Source organism: Lonchura striata, chromosome 18 (genome assembly GCF_046129695.1).
Source record: "Lonchura striata isolate bLonStr1 chromosome 18, bLonStr1.mat, whole genome shotgun sequence".
Taxonomy (NCBI): domain Eukaryota; kingdom Metazoa; phylum Chordata; class Aves; order Passeriformes; family Estrildidae; genus Lonchura; species Lonchura striata.
This window is the reverse complement of record NC_134620.1, coordinates 9,735,158-9,753,243: the sequence shown is the minus strand read 5'-3', so window position 1 is coordinate 9,753,243 and position 18,086 is coordinate 9,735,158. Positions and strand designations below refer to the sequence as shown.

Sequence of the window (18,086 nt, the reverse complement as noted above, 5' to 3'; positions counted from 1 at the left end):
GTACACTTTGAGTACTAGAGTGCTAAATTAATTCATTTCCCAGGATGCAGAGACTACCATACATAAAGTCTGTGTTTGTATTTTCTGGTGGAATGTCCTTAAGACATTTTTTGGGATAGCCCTTATTTTTCTCATACCAGGTTTCACAGTAGAATATTTGGTACAGCATGGCCAAATACTGAGGAGGAGTTAAAAATTATTTGGAAACTCACTGAAAGGAATTGGAGTTGCACAGACACTGATGGACATTAATAAATAATTGCCAGTATGCTGAGACCCCAAAGAGCATGAAAATTGTCATATACCCAAATTTGTTTGCTTCAGTAATACTGTACATGAGCCTGTCACCTGTGCTTGATGCTGAAGCGATTCTCTGGGACAGGTTCTTGCCATCACTGCTGATATTAAATGTAGTTATTTAAAAATAAAGCTTGAATGCACAGTGTAATCTTACTGAAGCTAAATTCCAGCTTGCTGAATCAGAGCCCAGTGATTCCTTTTTCATCTCAATATCAACAGTGCTCTTCCAGACTTTTTAATTCACAGTTTGTGTGCTGTTTATCCTCAGACAAAATGGATAGTAATTTCTGGTGATCTCTGATGTCACCTAAACCTTATGACAATATTGTTTCTCCTCACTGAGTTTATTCATGAGGCTCATTTTGCCAGCTGTGCAAACAGGTACAAGTCCAGCATCTGGAAAACTGGAACTGGAACTTGTGTACCTTGGCTGAGGTTCTTCATTCCATCTTCCTAGCTTTTTCCTGAAATATTTCAACAGTAACTCTCACAAAGCTCTATCCTGAGAGTGCTGGAAACTCAAATAAGCTTAAGCTGTTTTCAGGATGAGGATGAATTTGTGTTACTGATGTTTCACACAGATATAATGCACTAATGAAAATTTCCATTAATTAAAAACAATAGTATCAAAAGGTACTGAGCAAGTTTGTTTTTTACATATCCCATTTTCCTGAGTTTGGTATCACTTAACAAAATGTAGGTGTGCATTATATATAAACAACTTCATCACTATAAAATTTAAACTCAACGAAGAGTATTTGTGCATTGTGGACAACTAAAACTTCATAGCAGATACTGAATGAGTCTTGTTTCCTTTTTTGTACAGCTGTTCTGAAGGACTTTTTCTGTGCTGGCCTCCTTAGATCTTCTTGTAAATTCTCTCCTGGTGTCAGACCATTTGCAGATTGAACTTCTGTGATTTGTTTTCTTTTCCCTGTAGCAAACGCATACAGGGACTCCAGCGACGGGGACTGTGAGCACCATAGAGATTGAAGCTTTTAAGAGACAGCAGCAGGCCCTTGCACCAGCAGGTATGTTCCACAGGCACCATTCCACTTCCATCCTCTTTTTTTTCCAAACAGTGATTGGAGCCCACTGTTCAAAAATACATTTTTGCCTCACCTTGGGAATCACCGGATCCTTAGGATTATCTACTGTGACTGGTGCTGTGGGAAGCGTGCACTCCACTCCCAGTAGATAGGCCTGGATTTGGCAGGCATGGAGACATGGTTAGGTTGATTATTCTGGCTGAGAAGATTGGAGATGGCCACATTGAAGTCAGAGGGACTCTGCCCCTGGAGCATGTTCTTCATAAATGCTACACATGTACAGGAGTTGTAGCTTTCAGAGCTGATGGTGGAATCATGTGTAGTAGTTTGCTTTGTAAAATTGAACCCATTCCATTATACCATGCCATAAATGGAATTTGAATATCACAGATTCGTCTAAGAGACCACGAATTGAAGTGGGCCGTCATGGGATGGTTTTTCAGCACCCGGGTGTGGCTTCAGGAGTTCCTCTTCAACAGCTAATGCCAACTGCACAAGGTACTGTGTCACCACATGCCAGTTGCACATTAATTTCACAAGGAGATGTTGGTGATGGAACTAGAAACTTGGGCTTCCGGCCTGCCAAGATCCTAGTCCCACCACACACTTCTCCATGTAAATTAATACTTGGTATGCAATGCCTGGTTTGTTTAAGGAGCTGAGTGACGGGCTCCAAAGGTGCATGTGGGCATGGAAATACGTCACAGGTGCTGATGCAAAATGGCCAATCTGAGAATTCTGGAACGGAACCAATGATTTGTGAAAAGGAAACCATGTAATTGGAACATCATGACAAATTTTTACTCACTAGTCATGCCAAGCTTTAGAATATGTGTTAGAGTGAATGTGTTCTTAGAAAGAACTAAGTAGTATTTAGACTTCATGCTGGTATTTTAGGTTGAATTCCATTAGTTCACCAGTCCTTTTTTTTTTTAAGTGTACAAAATTTAGAAGACCCATAATGACATGCTCTTTTTTTAGTTGCTGTGCTCCAAATTTTAGTTACAGTCCTGTGCATGAAGTACTTTGTTGTTTATTGTAATGGTGATTTATTTTGTGATTGTGATGTGGTATTTTCAAGTGATGGTGTCTTGTGGCAAAGTAAGTAACAAAACCACTCTATTCGCAGTCGATTTCCTCCTTAAATCAACAGAGAGCATCGCAGGTTTTAATCTCACCTGCACGTGTCTCCTCTTGCCCTGCAGGCGGGATGCCTCCCACTCCGCAGCCGGTGCAGCTGACGGGGCAGAAGCAGAGCCAGCAGCAGTACGACCCCTCCAAGGGCCCTCCGGTGCAGAACGCCGCCAGCCTGCACACGCCGCCGCCGCAGCTGCCGGCGCGCCTGCAGCCCGCCAGCGTCCCCATGGCCTCGCTGCCCGCCGCCCTGCAGCTCCCGCAGCAGCAGCCTCAGCTCGTGGAGCCTCCAGCCCAGCCGCAGATCCAGGTGAAGATCCAGCCCCAGAGCGTGCCCCTGACGGCCGCTCCGCTTCCAGCGCCGCTGCAGCAGCAGGTGCCACCAGCCATCCACGTGCAAGGACAGGCACCCAGCCAAGTGTCGCAGCCTCAAGCTGCCATACAGCAGCAGGTACGGGAGCGTTACGGGGCGGACGTGGGTTTGTTCCATGGCCAGAACCTAAGAACGCTGTCTTCATCTCTTAATTCCACTGGACACTTAAATCCTTTCCTTGTAAAAGTGCAGGTGGACATTTGTTATTAAGTTATGTGCTGCTGTAATGTAGACTAAGTATTGAATCCTCAACTCATCAGTAACCAGTGTGTTTCTTGGGCAGACGGTGACTCTGACACGACCGTCTGCAGATCCTGCTCAGAGTTCTCAGCGTCTTGCAGCAAATCCACTGCCACCTACCTCATCCATCGCTCCAGCAGCGATCCCAGGCACAACACCGCCTTCTCCATACCCATTGCAAACAAACAGGACCTCTCCAGCAACCAACAAGTCCCTGTCTCCTATTGCATCGAAGCCTCCTGGCTTAGCAGTAGCAGCAGCAGCACCTAAAACACAAAGTCCAGCTCAGAATGCAGCAGTGTTGCCCCAGGAAAACTCTCAAGACAAGCTGGCTGAGCAGGTCAAGCTGGTAAGATATTTTATGTATGATGCTTTTACACCTTTTCTTTTCCTGTGAATTAATTTATAAATTGGGAGCTATTACTATTTTTCTTTGATTCTGTGACTTCAGGTGGATTCTGCAGCTTCACTCTAAGTCTCTGTACTTCTTTTTAGGAAAATCAAATCCACCAGCGGATAGCAGAACTGAGAAAGGAAGGTTTATGGTCCCCCAGACGACTGCCTAAACTCCAAGAGGCTCCAAGACCAAAATCCCACTGGGATTATTTGCTGGAAGAAATGCAGTGGATGGCAACTGATTTTGCCCAGGAGAGAAAGTGGAAGATGGCAACTGCTAAAAAGGTACTTGAAAACCATTTTATAACTCAGAGCAATAAATGTTGATATCACTCAGTTTGGTAGCAAAGCTATTGAGATATCTTTTGCCACAGATAGAAGCAAAGGAAAGATGAGGCACTAACTTTACTTCAAATGAGAAGTTTTGTTGTCAATTTTGGATATGGCACCTGAGACAGCCTGGGTAATTGTACAGGCTATGGATGCAAACAACAGTTTGTGGATTTTATTCCTCTGGAAATCAAATAGCTTTTTTAGGAGCCCACTCAATATGTTGACTGGGTTACATTTAAATAAAAAATGGAGTTGTAATGCCTGTCTCACAAATAATCAGTTATTTCCAGCCAATAAAGAGTACATACAGAATTTTGTAAATAACTCCCACTGGGTGTGGTTGTCTATCTAGTTATTTTTTCTTAATCTCACAGAAAACTAAAGAGTAGAGACAGTAGTGGAAACATGGTAGAGAACTGTTTCCATAGGGGAAGAGAGCACCACAGCAGGAACACAGTAGTGGAATGAAAATTGGTATGGTGTGAGATGAAATATATAAAATCTGTTAGTTTACAGTAAGCAAGGGTTTTCTATGGATATCAGCAATGTGGCATCTTTTTTTTTTTTTTTTTGATACATTTATGACCAATTTAGGGTAATGAACAGAGCAACTGAAGGTCATTAGTTTACATTGCCATGTTGTTTTCTACTGTATATTCTGAAATGATGGAAACTCAGAAGCAAAGTATTGAAATAATTGTATTATTTTGTACAATAAATATCTTCATTTTGAATATAATTTAAATCTGGATTTCCATTTGTGGCCAACGGTAGGTTTTTAAGAATAGGAGAATCAGGAAGGGGAAATGTGAAAAGATCCTTCCCCTGGCACTTTGCTTCAAACTTCTGGAAGTCAGTGTTTTAGGGACCTCCTGAGCTAAAGGTTGCAATCAAGTCAGTCTTAACAGCCATTGACTGATCTTTCACTCATGTATGTACACTCTTCTTGAACTCATTTTAGCTTTGGTCTCTGACATTTTGTGGTGTGATTTCTGTGTCTTCATATGTGCTGTCTGAAAAAAAGGTTTTCTTTTGTGTTTGCTGCTAATTTCAGTGGAATTTTTTCTAATTTTTGTATTTAGAGAGTGAATTAAGGGTTTCCTCCTTGATTGCTTAGTTATAGTTGTATTTTTTTTTCTTTGAGTTTCATGTCTGTTGCTTTACTGGCATGGTAAGAATTAGAAATATTGGAGGTAAGTGCTATGTGTGTAAAGCTGTGGTCAACATCTGGCTGCTGATAACCACTATAATCTTAAGAAATGCAATGACGTGTATTTTGAGGTAGCCTAATTCAGTATTTCATGGTATTTTAGATGGTAAGAACTGTGGCTCGTTACCATGAAGAAAAGAAACTCAATGAAGAGCGAGCTAAAAGGGAGGAACAGAATAAACTCAGGAGGATTGCAGCATCCATTGCTAGAGAAATAGAGTATTTCTGGTCTAACATAGAGCAGGTAAAGTACTCACTCAGTAAGACTTGTGCAATTTGTGGTGGTTTTTTCATCTTCAGGAGTTCATTTGTAAAGTAAAAGTGATTTTATTATTTATTAGCCGTGCTTTATATTTCAGGTTGTTGAAATTAAACTGCAAATTGAATTTCAAGAGAAAAGGAAAAAAGCTTTGAATCTAAAGAGATTTTCAAGGAAAGGTAATTGTTTTCCATTTAATAAGAAACATAGTCTGAATTCTGATGATATTGTTTTATATAATATCACTCAGTGCAGGTTAATCTCATTGGTGGTAAAATTGTGAGTTGCTAATAATAGGTTGTGAAAAGATCTGAGTAATGAGCTATGGGTTTTTATGTTTTTTGTTAGATTTTGTTAATACTTCTTTGTGTTTTGCTTTGAAAAGTTAATGTGAGAAATGTGAAATTGCTAAGTGATGAATACATACCTGAAGTTTAATAATTTTTCAGGTAAGGATACAAAAGAAGACCTTTATTTGGAAAAAGAAAGTGAAATGGTAAGTCTTTGATTTTTGAAACAGCCATCAAATTAATTTAAATGTGACTACCTATGTGAAAAAGTTTTGATAAAGGTGATTTTTTAAAAAAGAAATATGGTGATGATAAGATTTCACTGACAAATGAGCATTCAGTCACAAGCACAAGTATAATTTTTCTTTTCTGGTTAGGTACGGAAGTGGATTGTGGTTGATACATGTCTTTAGTGGCTGTGAATCATTCATTCTGAGATTGAAGACCAAAAAATTGTGCAAATTAATTGCCAGACTTGGGCAGGAGTTTCATGTACAGTAGCCAGGGGTAGACTTTGTGGAGCATGAAATGTGTTTTGAGGTGTTCAGCAGAGATTTATCTGAGAGATGAAGGTGTATTTTACAGAATGGATCAAACTGAATGAAACTTGGATATCTTTTTCCCTGGATGAAATGTGTGCTAAGGACTCCTTGGCTGTATCTGTGCAATTGGAAAAAAATGGACAAGGGATCTGAGGCCCTGAGCCATCTGTTGTGGCACAGCTGATGCCCATGTGCTGAAATACTCCCCCTCCACCAAGCAGAATGTCTGCATCTGAATTTCCTGCTAGGAACAAACCTTAGCATGTGTTATCAGCCAAACTGTAGCCCAGCACTGGCTGTGAGATTTAATTGGCACAGGCTAAATAATTCTACAGAGTGCACTGGACAGCTGAGATTATTATAGGCCTGTGCCATATCCCTTTTTTATTGACTAGTGAAAAAAATCAGTGCTTGAGCCAGCCTGGCTAAAAGTTTTGTACCACAGCTGGACCTGAATAATTTGACCCATGAGCAGTGGAAGTGGCTGACTGCACAATCCCATCAATTCAGAAGCAGAGTTGCTGTTTTGGCATGACCAGGGAAGAAATTAAATGTCTATCAGCAAATGCTTTTGGGACTGCAAGGCGTGTTTTGTTGTCTTTAAAAAAAACAAAGCCCCCTGCTTATCTTTTGTTTTATCTGATTTTAAATATTACAATTATTTAATGCTAGGGGGGTTCATCATCTGGAAGGAAAAGAAAGGCAAGCACGTCTTTGACTGATGAGGAAGGTAAGTCACTTCCCAAAATTTTACATCCATAGCATAGTACATAAGTTGAATATTAAACCCACAGGTTTTCAGTCTGTTACTGTGTGGGTGTAGTGCTTTTCATGAACCAAATACCAACCTTCATCTATTTCTTAGAGACATTAGATAGTCAGTTAAATAGTAAATTATCCCTTAAAGAGCTCCAGTGAAAATTTGAAAATAACATTTTCATTGAAATGATACTACTATCATTATTGATGGATCTTAATTCTTTCTCTCCTCATTACTTCATTTGTCAGACTTTACTAATGGTCTCGAGGTTCTTTTGAGGATTTTAGACTGAAACACCCATCTGCTTTGGGTCCTTTCTTGTTGGTGACCACTCTGTCATGTTCCTGACAAAGGAACTCCCCTGTTCAAAGCTACAGAACAACCTGTGGTGAACATTGTCAATCAGCACTTAACTGCCTTCTGTCCTGAGGCAGAAGTGCTCCTCTCCTGTTAATTTTTCTTTTAAATACTGCATATAGTTGCTCTCAGATGATCTTGTTTTCCATACATATTTAATTATTTTTAAATCCTACAGACTTAAAATATTCTGTGCTTGTTCACTTCAGGGGTATAGAATTACAAGCCTCCTGAATTATTGTATAATTTTAACCCAAGATTTGCATTTTTTCTCTTGCAGTTGAAGATGAAGAAGAAACAATTGAAGAACAAGAAGCTAAAGAAGGAAACATAAACCATCAAACTGAATTGTCTAATCTAGTCAAAGAAGGTAGGCACGTGGCTTGGTGCTTCTCTAGGCTGGGCTCTGAAACAACAGCTGGAAACACACAACACTTGTTATATTTGTAAAGAGGATTAGAGGTAGGAGATTGAGTGCATTCAGATGTTCAGTCCTGTGTAGTCTGTGTTAAGTTTTTTTTGTTTGGAAAGCTGCAGCAGTTTATGGGATGATGATGGACATCTACACTTCATAAAGCAGTCCTAGTTATCACACAAGGTGGCTTGAGAAAAAGCAGATCTCTAGTGAAGAACTGCATTAAAACCTTACACCACGACTCTCAACCCAAGTTCTAGGAGTTCATGATAAACACTTAACACCAGGGTTGTATCAGGTTGAACATGGACATTTTATCAACTGTCTTGAGTATCCCAGAAGGGTTTGTGACTGACTTGGTAGGTTCAAAAGGACATTTAAGTGCTGATCTTAAGGGAGGGTATAAATATTTGAAGATTAGGTGCTTTTAGGGACAGTGTTCTGGCTAGCAGCTCTCTCTGATTAGCAGTGTAATTGCTATGCTGAGCTTGATGTGTGCAAAGTACCCCACAGAGATATGTCACTTACCCTGGTAAAAGCAGATTTTTAGAGGCAAGGCTGCCCATTAGGCTGAGCGTGCCTGGCCATGAACACACGGTTTCCAGATCTGTTTGGCAGCTTAGTGGCTGCACTGAGCTGGCCAGTTGGAGGGATTATAAGCCTTGGCCAGTCAGCCAAATTTCTAATGAGAATGTTTGCTGATTGATTGGCCACTGCCAGCATGTACATTCCTACTTTAACAGCTCAGACAAGGGATGCTGGAGTTACAGCTCAGTTTTGAAACTCAGTTTTGAAACTTTGGAAGTCTTGCCTTGTCTTCCAACCACTCAGCTGCATTTGATGCCCCTGCCTTCCCAACTGGGGATTTACTGAGGGTTGTAGGGGGTGTTTGTAATACAGTAAAAAGCAGGGTATGGGAGCAGACTGCTTGGTGTAGTGCTACGTGTTCTCTATAATCAAGGTTATTAAATAAATTCTGCCATCATTCCCTTAATAATTACCTCTGAAATTGACTTCTGGTTAGAAAACTGGATTTATGCAATTGTGAAGAATGTAATGAGATTATAATTAATAGTATCTATTGTTCCAAGTTGCGATATTTTTAAACTTCCATCCTTTAATGACCTTCAGCTGAATTGCCTCTGGAAGATTTGGTGAAGATGTACGAAGGTGCCTTTGCAGAAAATTTTCACTGGCCCCAGCCAAAGCCTGACAGTGAAGAGGAGAGCAGTGAGGAAGGTAAATTACTCTATGTTTAGGAGTTGTGCTGATTTACATGGTGAAATAAGTTACTTGGCTCTTCAAGACTCTCTGAAAAGACATTTTGTTCTAGGGGAAAACACACCTTGAGTGAATTACATTTAAAGTTTCTCAGTTTGTGAAAAGAGGGCAGTGTTTGCCTGTCCGAAAGTGAAGATGTATGAGATTTTCAAGAACAGTACTGAGCCATAGAAAAGCCTCTCTACACTGAATTAAACAGCACACTTCATAGGTAGCTATAATTACACCTCTGTTCTGTGCTAACATGAAGATAGAGTTACATACTTGAAGTTAGATTTTAAATAGAGTGCGAGGACCTCCCTAGAAGTTGTGGAAAGCGAATGGTCATGTTAGCCTAGCTAGTGTGAATGGCCACAACAGTACATGAACCTGAGCTTAGGCTATTTGCATTTTACCTGAACTAGCTTGATAATCATAGAAATGCTTTTAAAAGTTACCTACCTCCTTTAGACCTGTGTCTGAATCCTGGTTATCTCAGTTTCTTTGTGTTACTGCTACTGAAATTTATTTTAGATACCACTGCAATTTTTCTTTCTTTCCTAGAAATGGAAGACCACATGTCTGATAGGGAAAATCCCCAGAAAGAAGTTGTCCTCATAGACTCCCTTCTCAGCATTGACCAGTACAAGAGCATGGACAGGTCGAGTCCTCCCAAGAAGCACATGAGAGACATAGCAGAAGTGGCTGCTGCAGCAGAGATGTTGTTACCTAAAGGCAGCTCCAGGATAACAACAGCAGTAAGAATTCCTATTTTCTGCTACTCTGTGTGCTGATGTTTATATAAAGAATGATTTTTTTCTTCATTATTTTGTAGCTTTTAGCAAGAAATAGCTTCTTTTTAATTTGAGTTACCTAAAGAATGTTTATGCTTTTTGCCATGCTCTGTGAATTTAACTCAGGAAAGAATATAAAATTATTCACATTACAGATAAAATACAACACTCCATCACTGTTGTATGGGTCTCTCAGAGAATATCAGAAGATTGGGCTGGATTGGCTGGCAAAGCTGTACAGGAAGAATCTCAATGGCATCCTGGCAGATGAGGCAGGGCTTGGAAAAACAGTGCAAATTATTGCCTTTTTTGCCCATTTGGCTTGTAATGAAGGTAAGTTCATTTGGCTAACAGTTTAAGACAGGTACTGGGCCAGCATTATCTTTGTGAATTGTAGCCTAGGGTCACTTTTTTTTTCCCCTACTGAACTATATCAGACTTTAGTTAATGATAGGAGTAAGATTGTGCCAGAATAACTTCCTGGTATTTTGTGACATAAGGGTGCTGTCTTGTCAAGTATAGTGTCTGATCAACCTATTATCATCTAGAGATTCTTCTGAATACTTCTAAATTCTTACAGAAAATTACAGAAAAGCCTTAAAAATTGTTCAGTGACTCTGTTTGCTGTTATTTGATCTCACTTTTAATGATTAATTTAGTGCAATAGACTTAAAAAATCAAGGGAGAATATAAGCCATATGCCTTATAAGGAGTCTCCTTCCAGTGTTAACTGCTGTATTTCCCCTCTGTAGGGAACTGGGGCCCTCACCTTGTTGTTGTCCGGAGCTGTAACATATTGAAGTGGGAGCTGGAATTGAAACGCTGGTGCCCAGGGTTGAAAATACTTCTCTACTTTGGGAGCCAAAGAGAACTTAGGGCAAAAAGACAGGTGCTGTATTTTGCAACTCTTACACTGTTGCCTGAGACATATATAGGCTGTATATATCTGTCTTATTTTTCTTTTTTTAATGAAGTTGATTTAATGAAAATAATTGAGAGTTCTGCCTTTTCTGTCTCATCCTTTCTTTCCTTTTCCATAGGAATGGACAGAACCCAACAGCTTCAATGTGTGCATCACTTCCTACAAGCAGCTGTTCAAAGGCCACCCAGCATTCATGAAAATGCGATGGAAATACTTAATAGTAGATGAGATGCAGCAAATAAAGAATATGACTGAGAAACACTGGGAGGCACTTTTCAGTCTCCGCAGGTACAGAGCAGAGAATTGATTTCCTGCTGGCAGGGAGTTTTTCTCTTTTCATGTCACACAGTTCTCTTCTTAACAGGAAACTTGATTAAAAAAGCCCTCTTGACTTCATCTGCCCAAATTCCTGAGCAATGTGCACCTATAGAAAAGTGCTTTTATTTGAAGCAATCAGGATTCAGAGAAATGCTTGAGATCTTTCTGTTTCCACTATCATATCACTGTAATTCTTCTTTGCTGATATTCTGTGCTCCCAAACAGATTCCCTTTTATGTTCTGATACTCTGCAATGAAGAAGCTATTTGGTGGTATATTCAAGATTGAAAAGATAATTTATCCTAGGTTTAATTTTATTATATCTACATAATTCTTGTGTGTATCTGACAAACATAAAGGCATAGTAATTAGTCAATTAAAAATCTTGTTTTATTCACAGCCAGCATCGTTTGCTTCTGATAGACACACCTTTGCATAACACATTGATGGAGCTGTGGACCATGGTACATTTTTTGATTCCCGGAATTTCCAGACCTTACCTGGATTTTCCAGTAAAAGCACCTAATGAGGAGAACCAGGATTATTGCCATAAACTGGTCATCAGGTTGCACAGAGTATGTTGGAATTTTTTCTCATGTGTCCTACTACAGGAGTAATGCTGTTAAGGAGAGGGGGGGAATAAAAATATGTGGTTCAGGTCAGAATTTTTATCTTTTCTTAACACTTTGTTCCATTTAGACAGAAAATCCTGCTGAAAGCAGAGGGTTTTGCTACCAGAAGAGTGTGGAGATTTTGTTTAAAAACAATACAAGGCTCAGATTTTGAAGCACGACATGCAGAAATTAAAGAGCAAATTAATGTCTATTGTGTGCATAGCAGAATGATATATAGCACATGCAGTTTATCATAGCAAATCTGTTAGGTGTGAATAAGTTTAGCTTTCTGTTTTAAACTCTTTGAAGTGAGAATTTTTTCCTCTCAATTCTGAAACGTTTCAGATGATTCAGCCATTTATTTTGCGGAGATCAAAGAGGGATGTTGAAAAGCAGCTCACAAAGAAGTATGAACATGTGCTCAAGTGCCGTCTGTCTAGTCGACAAAAAGCCATGTATGAGGATGTCATATTGCAACCAGGGTAAGGGCTTGCAACAGTAAAGATAAAATGCTGTCACTTTTAGTGCTTAAGCAAGGAAAAAAAAATATTGTTGTGGGGGGAGTTGTTTTAGTGTTTCTCTGAAATTTTGCATGATAACCTGTGAATAAAGTATGATTGCGTTATAGACTAGAATTACAGAAGGTGATGTGATTTTATGGTATTTCATGCTGATGTGATAAACATGCATTTACCTCTGGAACCTAAGAATCCAGTTATGATGGTCAGGTCTTCTACTGCATTATTTTAACATTTGTCTCTAATGAGTAGTTCTTAATCTTTTTAAAGCCCAGATTTTTTCCTCACCACCCCCCTACCAGTGGTAATTGATAGGTGCAGGGGTGAAACAGAAGCAAACCAGGGAGAGAATGGGGAGCTGCATAGGTTGTATTTGATTGTAAGGCAGTGCTGGGTGGGTCTTTAAGTTTCAGTTTTCCAAATTTACTTTTGGTACAGTGCTGCTTAGAATACTACAGAAGACCTTGGTGAAATCTAAACTTGTTCTAAGACTTTTGCATAACATACTCCATTGCTCATTCTCACCTTGCTGATTTAGGGACACCTCCATAAAAGCTGCACATGAATCAATGTCTTTCTGTATAATTTATTTGGTAGAACGCAGGAAGCCCTCAAAAGTGGACACTTTATCAGTGTCCTGCATGTCCTGATGCAGCTGCAGCGGATCTGTAACCACCCTGATCTGATAAACCCCCGGCTTTCAAGCTGCTCTTATGTATCAGAAACACTGGAATACAGAACAGCCTCTCTGGTGCTGCGAGCCCTGGAAAGAGATATTTGGAAGGTCAGTAGAAATGTTAAGGTTTTTTTCCTCTCTGCCAGGGCACTACCTGGCAGAATTTCAGTACTTAGTATTGTTTTGTTATATGTGATAAATCTACCTGGAGTTTATAAATAGAAGGAATTCACTCTTCCATAACTGTGGCTACCAAGTGTGCTCTTGCTGCATATCTTTTTTTGTCATAGTGGCTTCAACTTTTTAAGTGGTTTCTAAACAGTAATTTTTCATGAACTGCTTGGTCAAAGAGAAATTACCTTTGCTTTTGTCATGCTCATGTTTGCAGGAATTTTCCAACACTGAAGTCACTCTGGGTAGCACTGTGCTTATTTATGGCATTCTGCAATTTTCTTGTTGCTTTTACTAGCTGAAGGAAACCGAGACTTATTCTTTTTCACATAACAGTAAACATTCTGTGACAATGACTAAATTGGTACCCTGCTAATTTAGTAGGATTTTGGATTTACTGTCAATCCATTTGAAGTATCACTATTTCTGTTATTGTTAAACAAGTGATCCCACTCCTTGACGTGATAAAAATATAAAAGAAGTATGAGTAATGGAGCAGCTGACATTTTTTGTTTAATTTTATTTCCATACTTCATATTTTTCTACTCCTAAGTTATAGTTTGGCATTTAAACTTGATAGTTAACCTTCAAAGAGTTCTTTTTAATTCTTTGGAAATTATGATATATGAAGAATTGTTAAATGTGTTTTGCTTTGATTTCCGTAACTGGCTAATGATTTCAGTTCTTTTTCTTCTAGTGCTTAAAATGGGACTGTCAGTTTAAGATTTATTTCCGAAGTTTCTAGACAGTTTTGGATAATAGTTAGTAGTTTATTTCTTAAACTTACACCATTTATTTCAAGTTAAAAAGTAAATATATAGAAATTTAATTCATCATTGAATGTAAAGAGGACTTAACTGTTTGGGTCATTACATAAAACAAACAATTTTCTGAAATCCCTAGGAATCGGACCTGTCTCTTTTTGATCTCATTGGAATGGAAGACAAAATGACTCATTATGAAGCACAAATGTTGCCAAAACAAAAGGTTACTAGAAAGTTGATTGAAGAAATCTACAGCTCCCCTCCACCACCAGCGAGGCCCAACCCAGTGAAGCTCAAACCAAGCAGGTGTGTACACCTACACTCCTTCTAAGCTAGCAAAAGGTGACTCTGCTGCAATTTTGACTGAGTTATCTCTACATCTCTGCTAATGGGATTCACATAAAACCTCAGACTTACCTTTGCATTTAATTTTTCTCTTACGTTCATGTTTACCTCTGAAAATACGAATTCTGTTCTTTGAGGCATGCAATTCTGTTTGGAGTTTGTTGATGGATTTCCCATAGTCCTTACTTCAGCATCAGGTGAACTTTGTTCTTGGACCTTGTTTATGGCAATTGAGTGTTGTTTTGCAGAGACAACATGAGGATAATTCAAGACTAAGTTGGGCCTGCAGTGTCAGCTATGCTCTCACTGTTATGGTAGAGACAAATTAAGTTTTATAGCAGTACACTTTTTAAAAAGTATTTTTCTTCTAGTGAAGTACTGTTCTCAAAGTAATATAGAACTGTTTTTGGTAATGCAGACCTGATGACCTGCAGCGTGTTGATATCTCTCTGGAGATTATATGGGAACCCTTTTATTCAGATGTCTTCAGATACATCTTTTCCCAGATACTGACCTAGCCTTTTTAAGATGTTTGCTGTAATTCTGAAGCATCCTGCATTAAACTGGGTATATGGCAATGGAAATTTTTTTCTTGGATTCGGCATAATCACTTTCTACAATGTTCACTCAAGAAGCTTGTGAAGTGATGAGTCTTGCCAGCTACAGCATCTGCAGGAAGATCAGCATCTGACATGATCAGTTTAAATGTTCTTGGGTTGACAGAGTTTACTTCTAAAGGCCCCACTATGATCTTCCTATAGACTTTGACTCTTCCTGCTCTTGCCAGGTTGTTCCAGCCCGTTCAGTATGGTCAGAAGCCCGAGGGCAGGACTGTAGTCTTCCCAAGCACTCAAGTCCAGCGCACGGTGACCACGGCAACAGTGACTCAGCAGGGACAAGTTCGAGGCAGATCCCCCATAGCTACAGTGTCTTCAAATCAAGGTAAGGGACTCAGTGCCACCCTGGTCACCTGCACCTCAGCGTAGACAGATACAAGTTAGTCTGTTTAATAGAACTCCTTTTCCCTCTAGCTTATTGGTCTAGAATACTAATGGCTTAAAAGTACCAACAGACTAATTGCCAGTAAAATTCCCCACTAGTTTCTCCAGTATGATCTGCCAGTATAATGCAAAACTAAGCTTTGTGTAACCTGTTAGCTTATGGAGTAAATATGCCACAGTTGATATTTAAACCCCGAAGACGTGTAATGTTCTGTCAAACATGGGAATGTACAGCACTTCTCTGTATTTATTTAGCCTTTAAACAATGCTTTCCAAATAGATAATGTTGTAAAACTAGGATGGAGTAAGAGGTGTGGCTAGAAATCCCGGTGTGTAAGGACAAAGCCGTTCTTGTAGCCGTTTGATTATCCTGTTGGAAGGTTTCTTTTTAATGCAGGTTGTTTAAAAGAGCCGAGTTAAAACCTCTAACAGCTTGCACAAACAACCCTTATTGATTGCAGCTGCAGCAGCACAGTTTCAGACAACTCAGGCTTCCACCAGTGCTCCAAGACACCAGCCCGCAGCGACCTTCACCACAGCAACTAGCGCAGCCAACCCTGTGAAACCGCGGGGCCAGACCTCTGCGCCGGCCCCGCAGCCGGGCCAGCCCCAGCCACAGCCACAGCCCCCCCCGCACACCATCCAACAGAGTGTGCTGCCTCAGAGGCTCGTACTGACCTCTCAGGCCCAGGCACGGTTGCCTAGTAAGTGGCCTCCCCTTTCAAGGTTTCTCCCACCTTTGTACTCAAATGAGGTTAAGTTACTAGGCACCCTAAGATGTGTACAGAATCGTTGTTTTTTTTTCACTCTTCTGATTAGCCTTGCTCAGTACGTTGCTTATGACCAAGGAAAATCGAAAATTGGATAAGAAACAATAGAATTGCTGTGGACATACATTAGCGGTGTCAACTTAATCTCCTATTTCTGCATGTTTCTTCTGCTGGCAAGACTTCCTTCAGACCAAATGTTTTAGCTCTCTCCTAATTATTCCTTTCATGTTAAACACTAATCCATCTGCTAAAGGCCTCTCTGGCGGAGAGGAGCGTCGCCACTGTTAGGCAGAGAAAAGTGATGAGGCTTTGCTTTAAGGTTGTATGTGCACTGCCTATTAGCATGTGTAGAGAGTACTGAGCACTGATGTATTAATTTTATCTCTGGGGTAATGCACTGCCTTTACAAAAGCTGAATTTTCACACCAGTATTTTCTCAATATCATAAAACTTAATGCTGAAATGCCTCTAACCTTTCTGCATTTAAATCATAAAAAGCTTGGTCCTTGCCACTTCAAAGCTTTTTGGTTTGTCTAAATGCAGATTGCTTAAAATAAATCATGTTTCATCAGCAAATTTCGAATGTGTACTTAATGTGCCACACATAGGAATATATTAATTGCTTCCTTAAACCTTCCTTCATGCTCTTGAAAAGGCAGTGAAAATCACTTTAATGTCTATACTTGTTCTGTTACAAAGTGTCACATGAGTTTTCAGGTAGCTCTTAACTTTTTTGCTAATGGAAGTGGTAATTTCTAAAATGTTGATGTTCTTACCCTTTAAACAATCAGCTTCTTTCCAGTTTGTCCAACAAATATAGAAAGCAATACCTGCTTAACTTTTATATGACACTTTTGATGCACTAAGTATAATTATGCATGGAAGGCGCTTCAGCACCAGTGTACTAACCAAAATGTAGAATTGTGAATATTGAACAACTTGCTCCCACCTTTGATTTTTTTAATGCCTCTTTCCCTCCTTAACAGGTGGTGAGGTAGTAAAAATAGCCCAGCTGGCTTCTATAGCAGGAGCACAAGGCAGGATTGCTCAGCCGGAGACCCCAGTGACTCTGCAGTTCCAAGGGAACAAGTTCACCTTGTCACACAGTCAACTCCGCCAGCTCACTGCAGGGCAGCCCCTGCAGCTACAAGGTACTTATTTCAACAAAGGAAATTTTCCATTATTCAGAATGCTCATGTTTTGATATGGGCACCATGTTTCTTGTTGCTGGAGGTTTTTCCATCCCCAGTGCTTATTATACTGTCCTGCTCTTCCTATTTTCTGTGAGCCTAGGTAGCTCTGGTTTGAAAAATAAATGCCTAATCGATGAAAGACATGGTTACTTCCTTCTTCTGTATTGTATGTCAAAAATGTTATTATTTGATTTGTTCTCACACCCAGTGAGAGAACATCTCAGTGCAGCTAAAGCAAGGTGAGGCATTATTTGACAAAAACTCCTTGCTGAGCAGAAACAGAAAAATTGAAAACATTCTTGGTTTATTCTGAAATTGTGTAAATAATACTTCAAGATTGGCATGCTTCTGAATTTTGGTCCAATTATTGTTCTTGCCTGAATGCTTTACGTACACTATATTTTGTTCTCAAGTCTCCCTGGCTGGTGGTGTGTATTGCCAAATTTAGGAGAGCTGACATACCTTGATTCTCTGTGGCAAACTAAATAGAGGGAATGTTAAATGAAGACTTTGTGTTTGTTTGCATTTTGTCCAAATTCTGTATAAACACCTAGGTTAGAATGATACCTCTATGACATGAAACTCCTCTACAGCTATTAATACTTAATCCTTTTTGGCAGATTGGTGTAATGAACATGTCTGGTAAAATTTAACATAGTTCGAAACAGTAATGATCAGCTTGCAACACTAATAGATTTTACTCCAGAACACAAATTCTTTTCCCCTCTAATGTGTGTTAAAATCCTCCACTGCAGGAAGTGTCCTTCAGATTGTGTCAGCCCCTGGGCAGCAGTACCTGAGGCCTCAGGGCCCCGTGGTCATGCAGACGGTTTCCCAGGCAGGAACTGTGCAGAACGCACTGAACGCTTTAGGAAACCAGCACCAGGCAGGTGGCCCAACTTCCACTGCAGTCACACAGCAAGGTGGGTTTCCCAGCCTGAAGAAATGTCTCTGTATAAATATTCAATTGCTAAAATCACATTCATTTATAATTCCAAATTGCTGCAGATCATAATTCTGTAATTAGCTCAGAAGTAGGTAAACTATGAGGCAAATCTTTACAGTTTGTATTTGGTGTGTGC

At 39.7% G+C, this 18,086-nt stretch overlaps 1 protein-coding gene across 11 annotated transcripts in view; it reads left to right on the top strand.

The window, feature by feature from the left end:
• EP400 (E1A binding protein p400) overlaps positions 1–18,086 on the top strand; it is a 46,954-nt gene that overhangs the window by 8,209 nt on the left and 20,659 nt on the right. For 7 of the 11 annotated variants that reach the window (XM_077787195.1, XM_021544471.3, XM_077787193.1 and 4 more), the window contains exons 3-25: positions 1,241–1,331; positions 1,740–1,847; positions 2,555–2,934; positions 3,140–3,445; positions 3,592–3,777; positions 5,139–5,279; positions 5,395–5,473; positions 5,744–5,790; positions 6,799–6,856; positions 7,524–7,613; positions 8,790–8,897; positions 9,483–9,676; positions 9,868–10,045; positions 10,465–10,601; positions 10,753–10,922; positions 11,353–11,527; positions 11,912–12,048; positions 12,682–12,868; positions 13,835–14,001; positions 14,828–14,982; positions 15,503–15,745; positions 16,798–16,962; positions 17,760–17,927. In XM_077787195.1, coding sequence (XP_077643321.1) covers positions 1,241–1,331; positions 1,740–1,847; positions 2,555–2,934; positions 3,140–3,445; positions 3,592–3,777; positions 5,139–5,279; positions 5,395–5,473; positions 5,744–5,790; positions 6,799–6,856; positions 7,524–7,613; positions 8,790–8,897; positions 9,483–9,676; positions 9,868–10,045; positions 10,465–10,601; positions 10,753–10,922; positions 11,353–11,527; positions 11,912–12,048; positions 12,682–12,868; positions 13,835–14,001; positions 14,828–14,982; positions 15,503–15,745; positions 16,798–16,962; positions 17,760–17,927 — 3,670 coding nt within the window. The remainder of the gene's footprint in view (positions 1–1,240; positions 1,332–1,739; positions 1,848–2,554; positions 2,935–3,139; positions 3,446–3,591; positions 3,778–5,138; positions 5,280–5,394; positions 5,474–5,743; positions 5,791–6,798; positions 6,857–7,523; positions 7,614–8,789; positions 8,898–9,482; positions 9,677–9,867; positions 10,046–10,464; positions 10,602–10,752; positions 10,923–11,352; positions 11,528–11,911; positions 12,049–12,681; positions 12,869–13,834; positions 14,002–14,827; positions 14,983–15,502; positions 15,746–16,797; positions 16,963–17,759; positions 17,928–18,086) is intronic. The other 4 variants (XM_077787202.1, XM_077787200.1, XM_077787199.1 and 1 more) reach the window with 2 other exon arrangements.